At 33.6% G+C, this 15,018-nt stretch overlaps 4 protein-coding genes across 4 annotated transcripts in view; 3 read left to right on the top strand and 1 right to left on the bottom strand.

Annotated features, from left to right (window-relative positions):
* Positions 1-751, top strand: part of LOC107058194 (uncharacterized) — a 3,368-nt gene extending 2,617 nt beyond the window's left edge. Inside the window, exon 2 of the mRNA XM_015303601.1 lies at positions 639-751. Within this exon, the coding sequence (XP_015159087.1) occupies positions 639-751 (113 nt within the window). The remainder of the gene's footprint in view (positions 1-638) is intronic.
* A 2,319-nt stretch (positions 752-3,070) lies between these two features.
* LOC102597176 (ATP-dependent helicase rhp16-like) lies at positions 3,071-9,053 on the top strand. The gene is made up of 15 exons (XM_006363699.2): positions 3,071-3,627; positions 3,897-4,749; positions 5,241-5,274; positions 5,378-5,500; positions 5,581-5,654; positions 5,823-5,886; positions 5,968-6,114; positions 6,203-6,288; positions 6,696-6,756; positions 7,631-7,777; positions 8,093-8,197; positions 8,303-8,455; positions 8,625-8,713; positions 8,780-8,857; positions 8,972-9,053. The coding sequence occupies exons 1-15, from the start codon at positions 3,609-3,611 to the stop codon at positions 9,051-9,053; spliced, it is 2,115 nt and encodes a 704-aa protein (XP_006363761.2). The 5' UTR covers positions 3,071-3,608.
* Positions 9,054-9,630: 577 nt separating this feature from the next.
* Positions 9,631-10,804, bottom strand: LOC102589746 (pre-mRNA-splicing factor syf2-like). The gene has a single exon (XM_006363691.2). It carries the CDS (start codon positions 10,676-10,678, stop codon positions 9,782-9,784), a length of 897 nt encoding a protein of 298 aa, XP_006363753.2. The 5' UTR covers positions 10,679-10,804; the 3' UTR covers positions 9,631-9,781.
* Positions 10,805-11,102: 298 nt separating this feature from the next.
* LOC102597507 (pre-mRNA-splicing factor 18-like) lies at positions 11,103-12,444 on the top strand. Its single transcript, XM_006363700.2, has one exon. It carries the CDS (start codon positions 11,392-11,394, stop codon positions 12,442-12,444), a length of 1,053 nt encoding a protein of 350 aa, XP_006363762.1. The 5' UTR covers positions 11,103-11,391.
* Positions 12,445-15,018: the final 2,574 nt, after the last annotated feature.

Below are 15,018 nucleotides of genomic sequence, written 5' to 3' on the forward strand. Positions count from 1 at the left end.
ACCAAAATAATATGTTTTTTTGAAATTTTACAAAATTAGAATAAGCGTATTTGGCAGTAACGTTTTAGGTATTATTTTATTAAAAAAAATCAGTAACAAAAAGACAAAAAGCTGACGGAGTTAACAGACCTAAAACGTTACTTTCAAATACGTTTTATTAATTCGTTACTCACAATCACGTTTTATGACTAAAACGTTACTGACCATAAGAACTCTTTAGAATTCAATTACAGATTGAGGCTAAAACATAACTGCGTGTCTGCACATGTATGTAAACTTTGGAATTATGAATTTTTTAAAAATAAAATGTAAACATATAAGTTACTATGTTTTAATTAATTTGTAAGAAACTGAAATTGCAAATTTGTAATTGAAATCTTACCTTTTAGTAAGATTTACATCCAGAAATTTCAAATTTAAGTTTCAAATTAGTTGGTCAAATACCTAACTGACAAGTTAATCGAAATCACTCATTGAAATTTGAATCTTATCTATGGAAGAAAGTCAAATTCCAAGAATCAATTCAATATTTTTTTTAAAGAAATTTTTGAAAAAGTGGGAAATTTATAGTGACAAACATAGCAAAGACGACAACTGTTTGAAATGCCAGCAAAAGAGTTTTGCTTACGGAAACGCAGAGGTTGTTTGTGAAGTCGTCGGAGAAATAAGGAAGAAGAGCGTCGTAATAATTGGGGGCGGAGGAGTTGTGGGAGTGACTATTGAGGTTGATGGTGGTGAAAGTCAGATATAACATTTTAGTCTTAAAACGTTCCTGTGAGTAACGAATTAATAAAACGTATTTGAAAGTAACGTTTTAGGTCTGTTAACTCCGTCAGCTTTTTGTCTTTTTGTTACTGATTTTTTTTAATAAAATAATACCTAAAACGTTACTGCCAAATACGCTTATTCTAATTTTGTAAAATTTCAAAAAAACATATTATTTTGGTGAATTGATTTACATAATGACTTACTTTGGTCAAAAATTCCAGAACAAGACATAATTAACATAAATGTAATATATATCTCATAAGTTTGGTAAAGGTCTTTTCTGTTTCATGATTTAGAAGAAAAAAAATTCCAGTTGAGCACAATATCCTTATGCATCCATTTCACATGTTAGTTGTGGGGTATTCGGTGGCTTTCAATTCAGTGTTATGCATGATTCCTTGGTAACCTTTAGTTCGATCATGGATACCACATAAAATGAATCTGTGAATCAAGATTAATACATATTCGGTCAAGAGGAAAATTTTATAATATCATAACCGCTCTGATTATTTTTTATCAATCTTTCAATATGCTAATTTCAACCATACTCGTTCGTTTATATTGACATCATGACATGTGTATTAACAATCATGATTAAAATGTGTATTAATTATGACATTCAGTTAGTTAGATTCCATCTTTTCTGTTAGTTAGTGCAGTTAGTTAGTGATGTCAGAGTCGGTTAGAGAGCTAATTAGTTAGTTAGATATTTTCTCTTTCTGCATATTCGTTGATGTATATTCACACATGTATATAAGTACTTCACTACTGATCAATGAAAGGTGTGAGTTCTTATTTTACCAAATCATATTTTCCTCTCTGTTATTGCTTTCTCTCAGTTGCCAGTTATGGCTTCCATGGTTTCATCTATGGTTGAGTTCTCACCATCTGTGTAATTCTTAATAAACCCCACGCTTAAACTTAAGCATACATACAAGTTAAGCTCAAACTGAACGCTACACACGTTCATAATCAGTGACAGACAATCATAAGGGTTCCCCCCGCTATGTCAATTGTAAACCAAAAAGTTCTCTAGCTTGTACCAAAAAAAAAGTTCTCTAGCACATCCTAGTGGTATAGCATGGTATCCACCCCTATGTTATGCACCTAGTCACACAAAATAAGTGAAAACAAACACTGAACAATCTAAACAAACTAACATGATTCTCTTAGGTGGGCAATTATCAAGAAGATTAGCCACAGACAATACAATGCAATTTAGTGCAGTTCAGCTTTGCCAAGATAGTTTAGCTTATAAGCGGCATGCCCGACATTGACGTTCTGCCCTAAGAGTGCAAACAAAACAATAATGTACTCTCCTTCGATACCATCTAAAACAGCAAAGTACAAGTACTAATAGAAAAGAAATAGAAAGGCTTTATACATCGAGAGTCCCTTAAACTTGCCAGTAAATTTTCATTTAGTCACTCGAACGACTTGTTCCAATTGAGCACTTGAACAGGATAAATATTTCATATTAGACTCTTTTGTTTTAAATTTTGAAAAAAGCTTTTGTGTGGGTTCTCAAATGTCAACAAGATAGTTACATTAATCCACATAAAATATGTCATCTCCTTTAATTATAAACATCGAATATTTATTACAAATATTCATGATCAACTCAGGAGATAGGATTCACATTAAGGCAATTCAGCGAACATCTAACCTGCAGAACTTTGTGTTCACAAGTGAAAGACTGTCTCACCCTTACAAAATATGATGGGGATTCTAGTTCACATGCTAGCATGCTAGATAATAGAAAGGGCCTGAGGAATTTGGGAAAATCGAGGCTAGGTCATGAGAGTGGTGAGCAGCACGAAACTTGTTTCAATCAAATGTTCTGGGTGTGTTTAGTATGAAGAAATATAATTTTTGGAAAATATTTTTCAATTTTCTCATTTTTGGTTTTTCTTTTTCCTCTCTCATTTTTGGTTGATCTAAATATTTTGAATTTTTTTTCAAATGAAAAAGTGACTTCCCAATATAAAGTAAGAAAAATATTATTGTTGGGTGGCGGGTTGAAAGTCGAGGTCATGATTGGGAGTCGGGTCGTAGGCTGGGTCGGAGTGGGGAGTCGATCCCTAAGTAGGGATCTCAGATCGAGAGTCGGGTTTTGAGTCAGGATCTCAGGTCGTGGTCGGGTCCCAAGTTAGGGTCTCAGGTCGGGATCGAGAGTCGGGTCTCGGGTCGAACGAGAGTCGGGTTAGGTACTGACTCTCCTTATCCCGACCTGAGACTCAACTTCTGACCTTGACTCTGGACCTGAATCTTGATCAAGACCTCAGGATCCGAACCGACCTCGACTCGATGCTCGACTTCCGACCCTGACCAAGGATTGTTATTGCGCCAGAAACTGACTCCCGACCCTAACCCAGGTTCCGACTCTCGACCCCTGATCCCAACCTGAGATTTGATTGTCAACTCCAACCCAACTCCTGACCTCGACATCGACCCTGACTCCCAAACTAAACCACGACCTCGATCGAGATCCGATACCGAACCCCGAGATCTGACTACAGACTCCTGACCTCAACTCGGGACCCAACTACCTGACTCCTACCCCGATCCAGACCCCAACCCCAAGATCTCACTACACGCCTTTTCTTCTAGAATCTAGTCTAGACAAATATCTATAATTTTATATTTTTAGCTATTTCGATAGATGCCACTCCCAAAAAAAATAAAGAGGAGTCGTTTTTTTTTTAATTCTCTATATAAATAGTCCTTCCCGCTCACTTGCCAGTTCTCTTCCAACTAGCTCTGTGTAAACAAACGATCGACAATTGCCCTTAATTTCCTTCTGTGTGTAAAGCCCTGATTTCTCTCTGCTTTCTGGGAAAATGGATCCTTCAATTTCAGGTTCTTCTTCTTTTTCTTCTTCTTCTGAAGTTCTCTTCCAAAGCTCCATCATTTCTTGAAAATCAATCCTTTGATTCCAGGTTCTTGAAAGATTGTGTGAAATTGGAATACCATGAGAACTCTGACATTCCCAAAGCTCCCTCATTTCTTGAAAGTTAGTGTGAAATTGGATTATGTTCAACATTTCGAAATACCCCAAAAATGAAAATAATGTAACTTTTTATTTTTATCTATTAGTCGAATCTGAAATCCATTCTATTTGTTGACAGAAGACCAAAAGACTATAGCTTCAGATGGTAGTGGTCTTCTCTATGTGAAGTTTGAGAGGCATTGTTTGATGGAAAGGCTTCTAGTTAGGGTGAAAAAACGTGAGAAGAAACAAAAGAAAAGGCCAGCTTTGACGTGGGAAGAATGGGAAGAAGAAAATGATACATGCCTTCTTGAGAATTATTCAGATGATTTAGACTTGGATATTCTGAACGTGTCTCTTTCTGAAACTGCCGAGCCACCATCAGATTTGCTCTCGCCACTGTTGAAGTACCAAAAAGAGTGGCTGGCTTGGTCATTAAAGCAAGAAGAATCTACATTCAAAGGAGGTATTCTTGCTGATGAAATGGGAATGGGGAAGACGGTTCAAGCCATAGCACTTGTGCTTGCTCAACGCGAATTAAAGAAACATTCCAGTATATTGTCGTCTTCACCCAGTGCTTCCCAGGAACTCCCAACAGTAAAAGGAACTCTTATTGTATGTCCTGTGATTGGAGTAATGCAATGGTTTTGCGAGATTGAACGTTGCACCACTAAAGGTAGCAACAAAACCCTTGTTTATCATGGCGCCAACAGGGAGAAATGTACATACAAACTGGAGGAATATGATTTTGTCATTACTACATACTACACTATTGAGGCTGACTATAGGACAAAAAAGTCAAAGCATAACAGCAAGAACTCAAAACCTCGGGTAGAAATAATGGACCAGAAAACAGATTCTACAGAAAAATTGAGTGATGATGGTTCTGTTGATATTTCATCCAGTGTTGGTGAAGATGTGTCTAGGAGAAGGTCATTTTTGCATTCAGTGAAGTGGGATCGCATCATTTTGGATGAGGCAAGTCAAACATTAACAGATCCATGGATTTTGTTGTTCATTCTCTTCAATTGGTTTCCCTGTATATGATGTTCATTTTCTGTTCATAAGATCTTTTAATGTAACTTGTAAGTTAGTAAGTACCAGACACTCTTCAAGCTTGTTATAGATCCTCCCCTCGTAAGTTAGCATTTGGGGTTGAGTTAGGCCCAAGTAACATATCTTACAAAGCTAGAGTTGAACAATGATGGTTCTTAGAATGTGAAGAGTCTTATATTGGCTCTTAGAATGCTGTGAAGAGTCTTATAGTGTAATGAATAATGTTGGTGAGAGCTCTATGACATTTTAGGTATTAACCTTTATCAGAATATAAGAACATGAAATTTATCTTTGTCCTGAAGTTAATTCAATGATTTGTTTGACTGCTCATCATGTGAAATGTTATTTGAAATTCTAGTTTGATTGCCACTTTCTATTTTCGTATCAGATCATGGATATTCTGCGAACTCTCCTCCTATATAGACTGATGCTGCATGATATTGTACTTTCTGCCTGATCTAGTCATATGAACTAGGCATTCATGAGAGTAAAATTTCTAAATTACATGTGATACAATATCTTTCATCTGCAATGTTTTATCCTGATTGCACTTCTGTGGCATAGGCTCATTATCTAAAGGATGCGGACTGCAACACGGCAAGAGCTGTTCTTGCTTTAGAATCTTCATACAAATGGGCCTTAACTGGTATACCCCTGCAGAACCGTATGAATGAATTGTACTCAATTGTAAGTGAAATCTGCTGTTTTAACATTTTCCATAACCTCTTATTGTTGTGAGGTTAATTACATTCTTTACTTTCGCACAGGTTCGTTTCTTACAAGCTAAGCCTTACGCTTATCACTTTTGCAAAGATTGTGATTGCAAAGCACTTGATTATAGGTAGACATAAAGTTTCTTTTTTTAAATCTCGATTCCTATCCCTGAGGGTGAAAAATGCAATGGCTCAAGATCTATTTTACTTAATATCTGTTACTCTTTGCTTCTCAACCAATGTTATTGAAACTGCCTGAAATCAATGTGTTCTTTGATAAATGTAATGTACAGCAGCTTCTCAACTAAGTGTGCACAGTGCCACCACAAACCTGCACGCCACTTTCTCTGGTGGAATAGAGTAAGTTAATAATTATATACATACTTCTGAGGCTTCATCATATTGCTAACATGGTAAAGTTGAAACATCTTCTCTTTCTAGTATATTGCAAAACCTTTAGAATCAATTCAATCCAATGCGACTGGTAGAGATGCGATGGTTTTGTTGAAGCACAAAATTCTGAAAAATCTATTGCTAAAACGTACCAAAAAGGAGAGAGCTGCTGATCTTGCACTTCCCCTGAAAACTGTGAGTTCTGTCTTACACTAATGTCGTGTGCATCAATTGGATAATAATCTTCTCATGGGTATAGCTTGTTACTTATTTTTGGATTCAGGTTACTCTGAGAATAGATTCTTTGGATGTGAATGAAAAGGCCTACAACCAACAACTGTTAGAAGAAACCATTGCAAAGTTGGAGAAGTATGCTCTCTGATATTTTATTTTTGATATCGAGCTCTTTTGGATTGCAAGTTCCACTTTGCTTGCATCTTCCGCTGCAATTTTTCTGTTCACACTAAAGTAGCTTTTTCCCATCGAATCTATTTCATGGCATAGGATCATTTTTGTTTTTCCTTTTTTGGTTGCATATCCTGTTTTCTTGTCTTATGCATGAAGTCCTTGCATGGAATATGTTTCCTACAATTACTTGTTCTTAAGTAGTTTTGGAACATATTGGGTTAGTTTCTAGGTATAATAAAGACATAAGATTTTACAGGTCATTTTCTTCCCATAAAATTCTCAAATCATTTGAGTCATTACCTCCTGCAGAAAGTATGAAGAGGATATTTTTATTCTAACCATATCTTCCCACGTTGTATTTTTTGCAGATATCCTAGGGATGGAACTCTGAGAAAGAACTATCGCTCTATAAATACACGCCTACAGAAGGTAGCAAAACAATGTTGTATAGAAGTTTCAGGGCTAAAACTTCTAAAACAATTTATCCATTTTTTATTGGAGTCAAGATATTTAGTGCAAATAGTAGAAGCATTCTTTATCCTTTTAAACTAGGACTGATGAGCAAGGACTGATGAGCAAGGACTGATGAGCATTATTGTACAATGAACAGCTTTAGAGATTAAGGCCAAATTAGGATAAGTCATCCGAGAATCATCATCCGAGAATCACTGATAAAATACTCACAGAAGAATTAATCAAGCTATCAATTGTTTGATTTTGTGTTATTCCTAGATCCTAGTCTGATCTATCTATCGTCACTCTAATTTTTATTGCTTCAACATCTTCATGTGTATTCTTGTTGTTTGAGGGTTTTGCCTTCAAGTTGTTTGATCCTATATATATGTGATTGTTCTGCTGCTGCTTTTATATTTTCATCTTCTATTTCCTATTCAATTTTCTGCTGTAATTTTCATGTTAATGTATTCTCGTAATAGTTTTATCACTATAGTATTACATTGTTTTAGTTTTATTGAAGTCTTAGATTTGAAATTTGGATGGGTGGATATATATTTGGACGATAATAATGGACAGTTAATACAATTTGGTCAAGGGAATTATAAAACCACAGGAAATCTAGCGACCAACTGTAAAATCGGTATAAAGGTTGGACTATGGAGAGACTTATTTAATATGTGTTGTGAAGTACAGCTTTTCATATGACTGCTAAAAGTTTTTATGGATATTGTGTAGTTTTACCTTCAAATACATGAGCTTAAATACAAACATTTTTTTTTTTGCTTCTTCTGTTCAGGCAAATTTGGTTGTGGCAAATGTCTGACTAATGTCTTTCCTTAATTGGCAGGCAGTTGATCATCCTTTCCTTGTGGAACATAACGTGGAAAAAGGAGTTTCTAATTCTGAACCTACTGTCAAAGGTTTTAGATCCTCAAGTATATTGAACAAGATTCACCTCAATGATTTCCGGACAAGCACTAAAATAGAAGCTCTGGTATGCAATTACATTCTATGCTATCATCATATGTATTCTCCTCAGTTTGCTTTTCTTCTTTGTCTTGCGTGTTTCTTTCCTTTTCACAAAGAGAGGAAGGAAATGAAGTGCGGCCTATGCATTAAATATATTTCCCATTTCAAGTCTGAAATGAATGAAGGCCTAGTGTGCTCAACTCTTTGATTCTTCTACTTCAATAATATTGCTACAGTATTTCTATTTTGATATTACGGAACTCCATCATGAGTTTCAAAGTGAAGGGTGTCTGATAAATGCATGCTTAATGTTCATTTCTACTTCTTTTTTGAAATGTAGAGAGAAGAAATTATGTTCATGTTTGAAAGAGATGGCTCTGCAAAAGGAATAGTTTTCAGCCAGTTTACACCATTTTTGGATCTGATACAATATTCTCTTCAGAAGGTAAGATATAAAGATATTTTTTTGTTCTTCCTTTTCATTTTCCCGTCCATCTTTTCTTGTCAGTTTGTAACAAAAACTAAGCTTTTCACATGTGTGTTTTGGCAGTCGGACATCAAATGTGTTCAATTAGTTGGATCCACATCTGTTTCTGCAAGATATGCAGCAGTTACCAGATTTACTGAGGATCCAGATTGCAGGATATTGCTTACGAGCTTCAAAGCTGGAGGTGTTGCCCTCGATCTTACAGTTGCATCACATGTAAGGGATCTATTATCCTTCTCTGTGGATTTCTAGTTGCTTCATTCCTGTTGCGCGTTATATCTCCTGTTGTGTTGTTCATTTGATATATAAAGAACCACTATAACTTGTAATCATCTATTAAGTAAGTGCATGAAAAGTGGCTCACATCTTCTTGACCTATGCTTAGGTTTTCTTGATGGATCCCTGCTTGAATCCTGATGCAGAGCAGCAAGCACAAGATAGAGTTCATCGAATAGGGCAACATAAACCAGTCAGGTGTGTTTTGCATTTCTTGTATTGTTATGCCCTTGAATGCCTCTTATTTTGTCTCCTCATTACTAGGATTGTGAGATTTATTATCAAGGATACAATAGAAGAAACGATCTTAGAGTCGCAAGAGAAGAAGAAATATCTTCAAAGGCAAGTGTCTGTTTCTTACAATTTTAGATTGTTATATATATTCTCTCATAACCAGTTTTCGATTCCATTTTGGATTTATACTCTGACATAATGAACTTCCAAATTTGATTGCAGGATGATCAGTCATTCTTTTGAGGCTTGGAACAAACTGGCATTCGAGGAGTGGCAATGGTTATTTGAGAGAGATTTTCTTTAGTGTTACAAACTGTACATAGACGCATTATCATAGATAGAACATATTTTGAGATTTTCTGATTTTGTTTCCTTAGATAGATTTGCTTCTGATTTTGTTTCCTTAGATAGATTTGCTTGTACACATATAAATAACTCTCGTTCTTGGAATAATATGAGTAGGAAGATTTTTCCATTGTCTCTATATTTTACATGGTATCAAAGCCACTAGGGCTCACCATTGTCCAAATATCTTCTTGGTCTGTGAGGGGACATCTTTGTTTGCAGAAAACTTATTATAGGTCTTGTTAATTTGGTTGCAGTTACCTGTAGTCATCTACAATCTATTTTTAAATCCTTTTGGACTAAACATTAGTTCAAAATGTTTGGTTCTAGTCCATCATCTGAGAAAATGATTTGGGTTTCAGCCAATGAGTTTGCTAAATTCTGTCAATATCATAAATCAGTAAAGAATCCGCTTTTGACGTAGAATCTTGATAGTGTTTTGTAACCAACTATGTTAATTAAGATGATAAATAAGATTTGAATTTCTACTGATAGAAACAAAGGAAGGAGTACAAAAAAGAGGAACAAGGGTGGTGTGGACCTTTCAATAATCATTAGTGAAAATATTTCTACAAATTGATTTCAAAAGAAAAGATTATTTCCTTTTCTCTACTTGAAAATGCATAATTAAACCAAGAAAGGCCATCACTCTAGGATACAGAAAATTAAAGTACATATTAATATAGCTCAATCAGGCAAAGCAGATCCTCTCTCAAGGTTATTCTTGATCTCCAAGGTGTATTTTCCAAAGGCACGCTCAATCTTTTTATTGAAATGCTCGTTACGATCATTAATAGAGTCAATGTCTTTCTCTTCATGGAACTTTCTCCTCCGACTAAATGATTGGCGCTTCTCGTCCCTGTCCTTTAGCTCCTTCACCATCCTCTCTATCTTTTCGTCTGACAATTTTGGTGCCTTTCCATACTGGAGACTTGAAGCTTCTCGATAAAATTCTGGAACAGTTTCCTTCATTCTATTGTACTCATCTACATCAACATCAACATTCTTTGTCCGCTTCTTGTATGCATTGTATAGCGTCTTCTTATTAAAAACATCCCAACCAGCTGGAGCAGGCTCCTTCTCCCATTTCTTATACTTTGTCTCTGCAGACTCTTGTGTATCTAGCATATATGCCTTGCTCATATCTAACCCTTTGGCATCCAACAAATTCCCGATTTTCTTCTTCCTCTCTTCAATCCATTGTTGCTTGGACATTCCTCTACACTCTGCAGGGGGAGCTTCTGTTTTTTTCTTCTCTACTACCATTGCAGATTGATTAGCTTTTCTTGCCACATTCATTTTTAACCTCAATTCAAATAACTTCCTCTTCCTCCCTGTTATCAGATTCACCGACTCTTCTCCCATATTATCCTCTCCATCATCACTGTGACTTTCAACACCATCTCTTTCATCAGGTGCATCGGAGCGATGAACATCAACAGTATTAGCTTGCAACACACATGTTTCAGCTTTGATCATTTGCTTCTTTATTGCCGCTATTATTTTGAAGCAATATTCACTGCATTCATGATAAGGGTTCGAACCATTCCCACAATTTGGGTGAACTCTTCTTTCGTCACTCATGTTCACAGAGCAATTAGAGATGAGAGGGAGGAGGCTTTATAAAATAACACAAGTATCTTACTATATGAAAAAATATGTAATAGAACACCCTTATTTATAATACCAACTAACCAAATTAAATTAGGATTAGAAAATCTATTCCTATATAAACTAGGACAAACAAATTCTAACTAGACATAATTAAATAAATATCAAATAACAAATCCTAAACTCTCTAGGATTCCTACACTTAATTTCCTAAAAAGTTTAGGCAGACTCTTTTCTCTTTATTGTTAGCTTAAGATTATAGTACTAACTTTTAGTTAATTTCCAATCATTTATAATTCATATATTGTTATTATAATATAGAGCTTATAGTCTTTTTCTAATAGTATTTTCCATATATTTTAGGAATCTTTTTCTAAATTCTAATAGTCTTTCCCATATATTTTAAGATTTTTTTTCTAATTGTCTTTCCCATTTATTTTTTCTAATAAGTTTTCCCATATAGTTTAGGAGTAACATTAATTCTCTTATTATTTTCACAGAAAAAGGAAACTACACGTTACTTATTTCATATTCCTACCGCCTACGTAGTTTTTTTCTCAAGTCCTTTTCCTTTCTTTCAAATCCTATTCCTTGTCGGATTTGAATTTGTTTCTTCTTTAAATAAATTAAAAGTTTGCAAATCAAATTGACAAATCAAAATCAAAACCAAAACTAAAACTAAAACCATGGATGAAGTGAAACAAATAACAGAGAAGCTACGGAACAATCGAGCCCAATATATGGATCGACGTAAATTTTTCAATAAATTAGAGATAGAACAGAGTAAAAAACGTGAAGAAGAAAAACGTGAAGTCGAAGCGAAATCCCAGCAACATAATAATCATAAATCTTACTTGTCAACCGATAATATCAAATCGGAATCTTCTTCATTAATTTCCCTTCCGCTACAACAAGTTGTTCGCCGCCTTAGGGTTTTGAAACATCCTGTAACTTTATTCGGAGAAGATGAAGAGGCAAGGTTTGCTAGGTTGAATCTTGTGTTGAAAGCTGGATTGTTTGAAGTTGATGAAAGTGATATGACGGAAGGGCAAACAAATGACTTTTTGCGAGATATGTTGGAATTGAAGAAGTCACGGATGTTGAAGCGGAAAGCCACAGATCAGGATAAAGATGGTGAAGATTTGAAGAGGATGAAAACTAATTTTGAGGATTTGTGTGATGAGGATAAGATTTTGGTGTTTTACAAAAAGTTGTTGAATGAGTGGAATCAAGAGCTTGATGATATGAGTTCTGAGGCTAAAAACCAGACAGTGGTGGCTACTTTGATGCAGTGTGCTAGGGATTTGAATCCGTTATTTGATTTATGCAGGAAAAGGTTACTTAATCATGACATTAGGAAAGCATTAGTTGTGATGGTTGAATGTTGTATGAATAGAGAATATAGTGCTGCAATGGATCAATATCTTAATAAGATAGCAATTGGTAATGCACCTTGGCCTATTGGTGTTACTATGGTTGGTATTCATGAACGATCAGCACGTGAGAAGATTCACACAAATAGTGTTGCTCATGTCATGAATGATGAGACAACTAGGAAGCTTCTGCATTCAGTTAAAAGACTGGTGACATTCTGCCAACGACGCTACCCAACAATGCCATCCAAATGTATGGAGTTCAATAGCCTTGCAAATAGCAGTGACTTGCACTCTCTGCGTGCACAAGAATCGACTTGTCAAGGCTTCCAATGCCTAGGTCTGTACAAGGAATTTCTCTTCTAACTGTTAACTAATGGTCATGGAGTAGTATTTGTTTAGGATTTTTATAATATAAGGGTACTGGATATCGAGTGTTAATTTTAAATTACAAAGGGCAGATTCTCAATTATAACAATTATGACAAATATTCTTCATAGCTACTTTGCAATATTTTGTACTTGGTCATACAAATGGATTGCCAATATCTATAGAAGAAGTTGGGCTTCTCATAGCTTAGATGAGGACAATATTATGTTTTGGATTCATCTCCCTTCTAGGTTTTTTTTATAAACTCTGTAAAGATTATATGGGCTTTGATATTCCGAAATGAGTCTCAACTTTTAATTTACAATGTCAAACCTCCGTGAAGGCTTAAATTAAAAACACTTACAAATAGATAAATTTATTCATTAAATTAGATTTAACTGACATTTATGTTCTCTAATTTTGGATGTGCACAAGTAGACATTTAAATTTGTATAAAATTGAACAAATAGACATATGTGCCCTACAAATCAGTTTGAGGGTATTTTACGAGAATTGTCACGTAGGACGTGTTTTTTCTAATTGTTCAACTTTATACAAGTTTGAGTTTTTACTTGTGCACCTCCAAAGTTGAAAGACATATATTATGTCAATCTATATATATATATATATATATATAAAGTTGAATCTAGACCAGGCTGATGTGGCACCACTCAATGGCCATCATTTCTATTTATCTATTTTCTCCTCTTTTTTTAACATTTTAATTTCATTTTTATACATAATTTACTAATTAAATAGATTAATAAAAGACTAATACAATAAATGTATAATCAAGCCTACATAGTAAACACAATTGATTTTTATGACCTCTCTTAATTCATCATTAAAAAGACAATAATGAAAGAACATTAGTGTGAGCAAATGGCAAAACCATTTTAATTGATTTAAAACCTTAAAAAAAAAAATCAATGCTAAGATTAATCCTTATCATTTATAATAAAAGACTCTTTATTTTATTTCAATAATTTCTTTCAATTACAACATAATTCTGTATTACTTAATTGTAGAATTTGAAAGATTTCTACACCATTAAAATTTGAAGACAACTATATAAACAGAATATAATATACACTTCACAATCTCAATTTTTTCATGAATCAATATGAAATTTATGTAATATAAATTTGCAGAAATAGATAGACAAGAAAGAATGAGTCTAAGGAAGAAGACCATCACAATTCAAGATTATGACCACTCTTAATTCATCATTAAAAAGACAATAACGAAAGAACATTAGTGTGAGCAACTGGAAAAACCATTTTAATTGATTTAAAACCTTAAAAAAAAAATCAATGCTAAGATTAATCCTTATCATTTATAATAAAAGACTCTTTATTTTATTTCAATAATTTCTTTCAATTACAACATAATTCTGTATTACTTAATTGTAGAATTTGAAAGATTTCTACACCATTAAAATTTGAAGACAACTATATAAACAGAATATAATATACATTCACAATCTCAATTTTTTCATGAATCAATATGAAATTTATGTAATATAATTTTGCAGAAATAGATAGACAAGAAAGAATGAGTCTAAGGAAGAAGGCCATCACAATTCAAGATTATTTTGTAATCTCAAACCATGAACATTACTAATGTCTTGTGTTTTTTTGTAGAAATGTTGAATCAACAGCACATCATATTATATGAACAACTCTTTGTTGGAGTAATTTCCCTAGATAGTCATCCAAGTTTGGGAAATTACCTAATAATATCACTTATGTTTGTTTTAGGACTACAATATCATTCAACTTTACATATTTTCCTCAAAATATACTTGATACAAAAAACATCATCTCTCTCCTAATGGAATGCCATGTCACATTATTTCTTTTTTATTATTAATAATTTTTTAAATTTTATTTAGACAACCCATATATTATACCCAATAAAAAAAATTACATAGCGCCAAAATTTTGAACCCTAGTTCTGGGGGATTCAGAGGCAAATCCAAATTTTTTAAAAATATATTGCTAAAATTATCTGAATTAAGATAATTAATTATTGTTGTATTAACCTAATTGAGACTTTATAAGTATCCGGCTATAAATGCTACGTGTATAAAAACAAACTACCTAATACAAATTATATATATTTTATTTTTGTCTTCACCTATATGGAAATTCTTTTTCTAATATATGTTACAATTATCCATGTTTACGTCCAGATCAGATTAATTAAAATATACTTTATGCCACAAAAACATAAAACACACATAGACACACTTTATTCTCAATCACATATTCGAATCATAATTTAATTTTATTTTTCAAAATATTAAACTTAAAAATTTAATAATTTATATATATTTAATGAATTTTAATTATAAAATTGAAATTTGAATCAAAATTATTAAGTTTGATCGAATTCGTAATCAAAGTCTTAGCTCTGTCCATGCTCCCACATAGAGCTACAATGATTTTCTCCTCCCCTCTATAAAACTTTTCCTTTTAATTTTCAATGATATATATATATATTTATTTATTTTCTCTTTTAATTTCGGTAAAGAAATTTATATCTCGAAAGTCAAATGAATTATTTTTT

Source organism: Solanum tuberosum, unplaced genomic scaffold, assembly GCF_000226075.1.
Source record: "Solanum tuberosum cultivar DM 1-3 516 R44 unplaced genomic scaffold, SolTub_3.0 scf00458, whole genome shotgun sequence".
NCBI lineage: Eukaryota > Viridiplantae > Streptophyta > Magnoliopsida > Solanales > Solanaceae > Solanum > Solanum tuberosum.

Excerpts from the sequence above, each read along its gene's own strand:
- LOC102597176 (XM_006363699.2), top strand. Across the intron at positions 5,887-5,967 it reads ACTTTCTCTGGTGGAATAGA|TATATTGCAAAACCTTTAGA; the intron begins GTAAGTTAATAA and ends TTCTCTTTCTAG. Across the intron at positions 6,289-6,695 it reads ACCATTGCAAAGTTGGAGAA|ATATCCTAGGGATGGAACTC; the intron begins GTATGCTCTCTG and ends TATTTTTTGCAG.
- LOC102589746 (XM_006363691.2), bottom strand. The coding sequence starts at position 10,678 with ATGAGTGACGAAAGAAGAGTTCACCCAAATTGTGGGAATGGTTCGAAC.
- LOC102597507 (XM_006363700.2), top strand. The coding sequence starts at position 11,392 with ATGGATGAAGTGAAACAAATAACAGAGAAGCTACGGAACAATCGAGCC.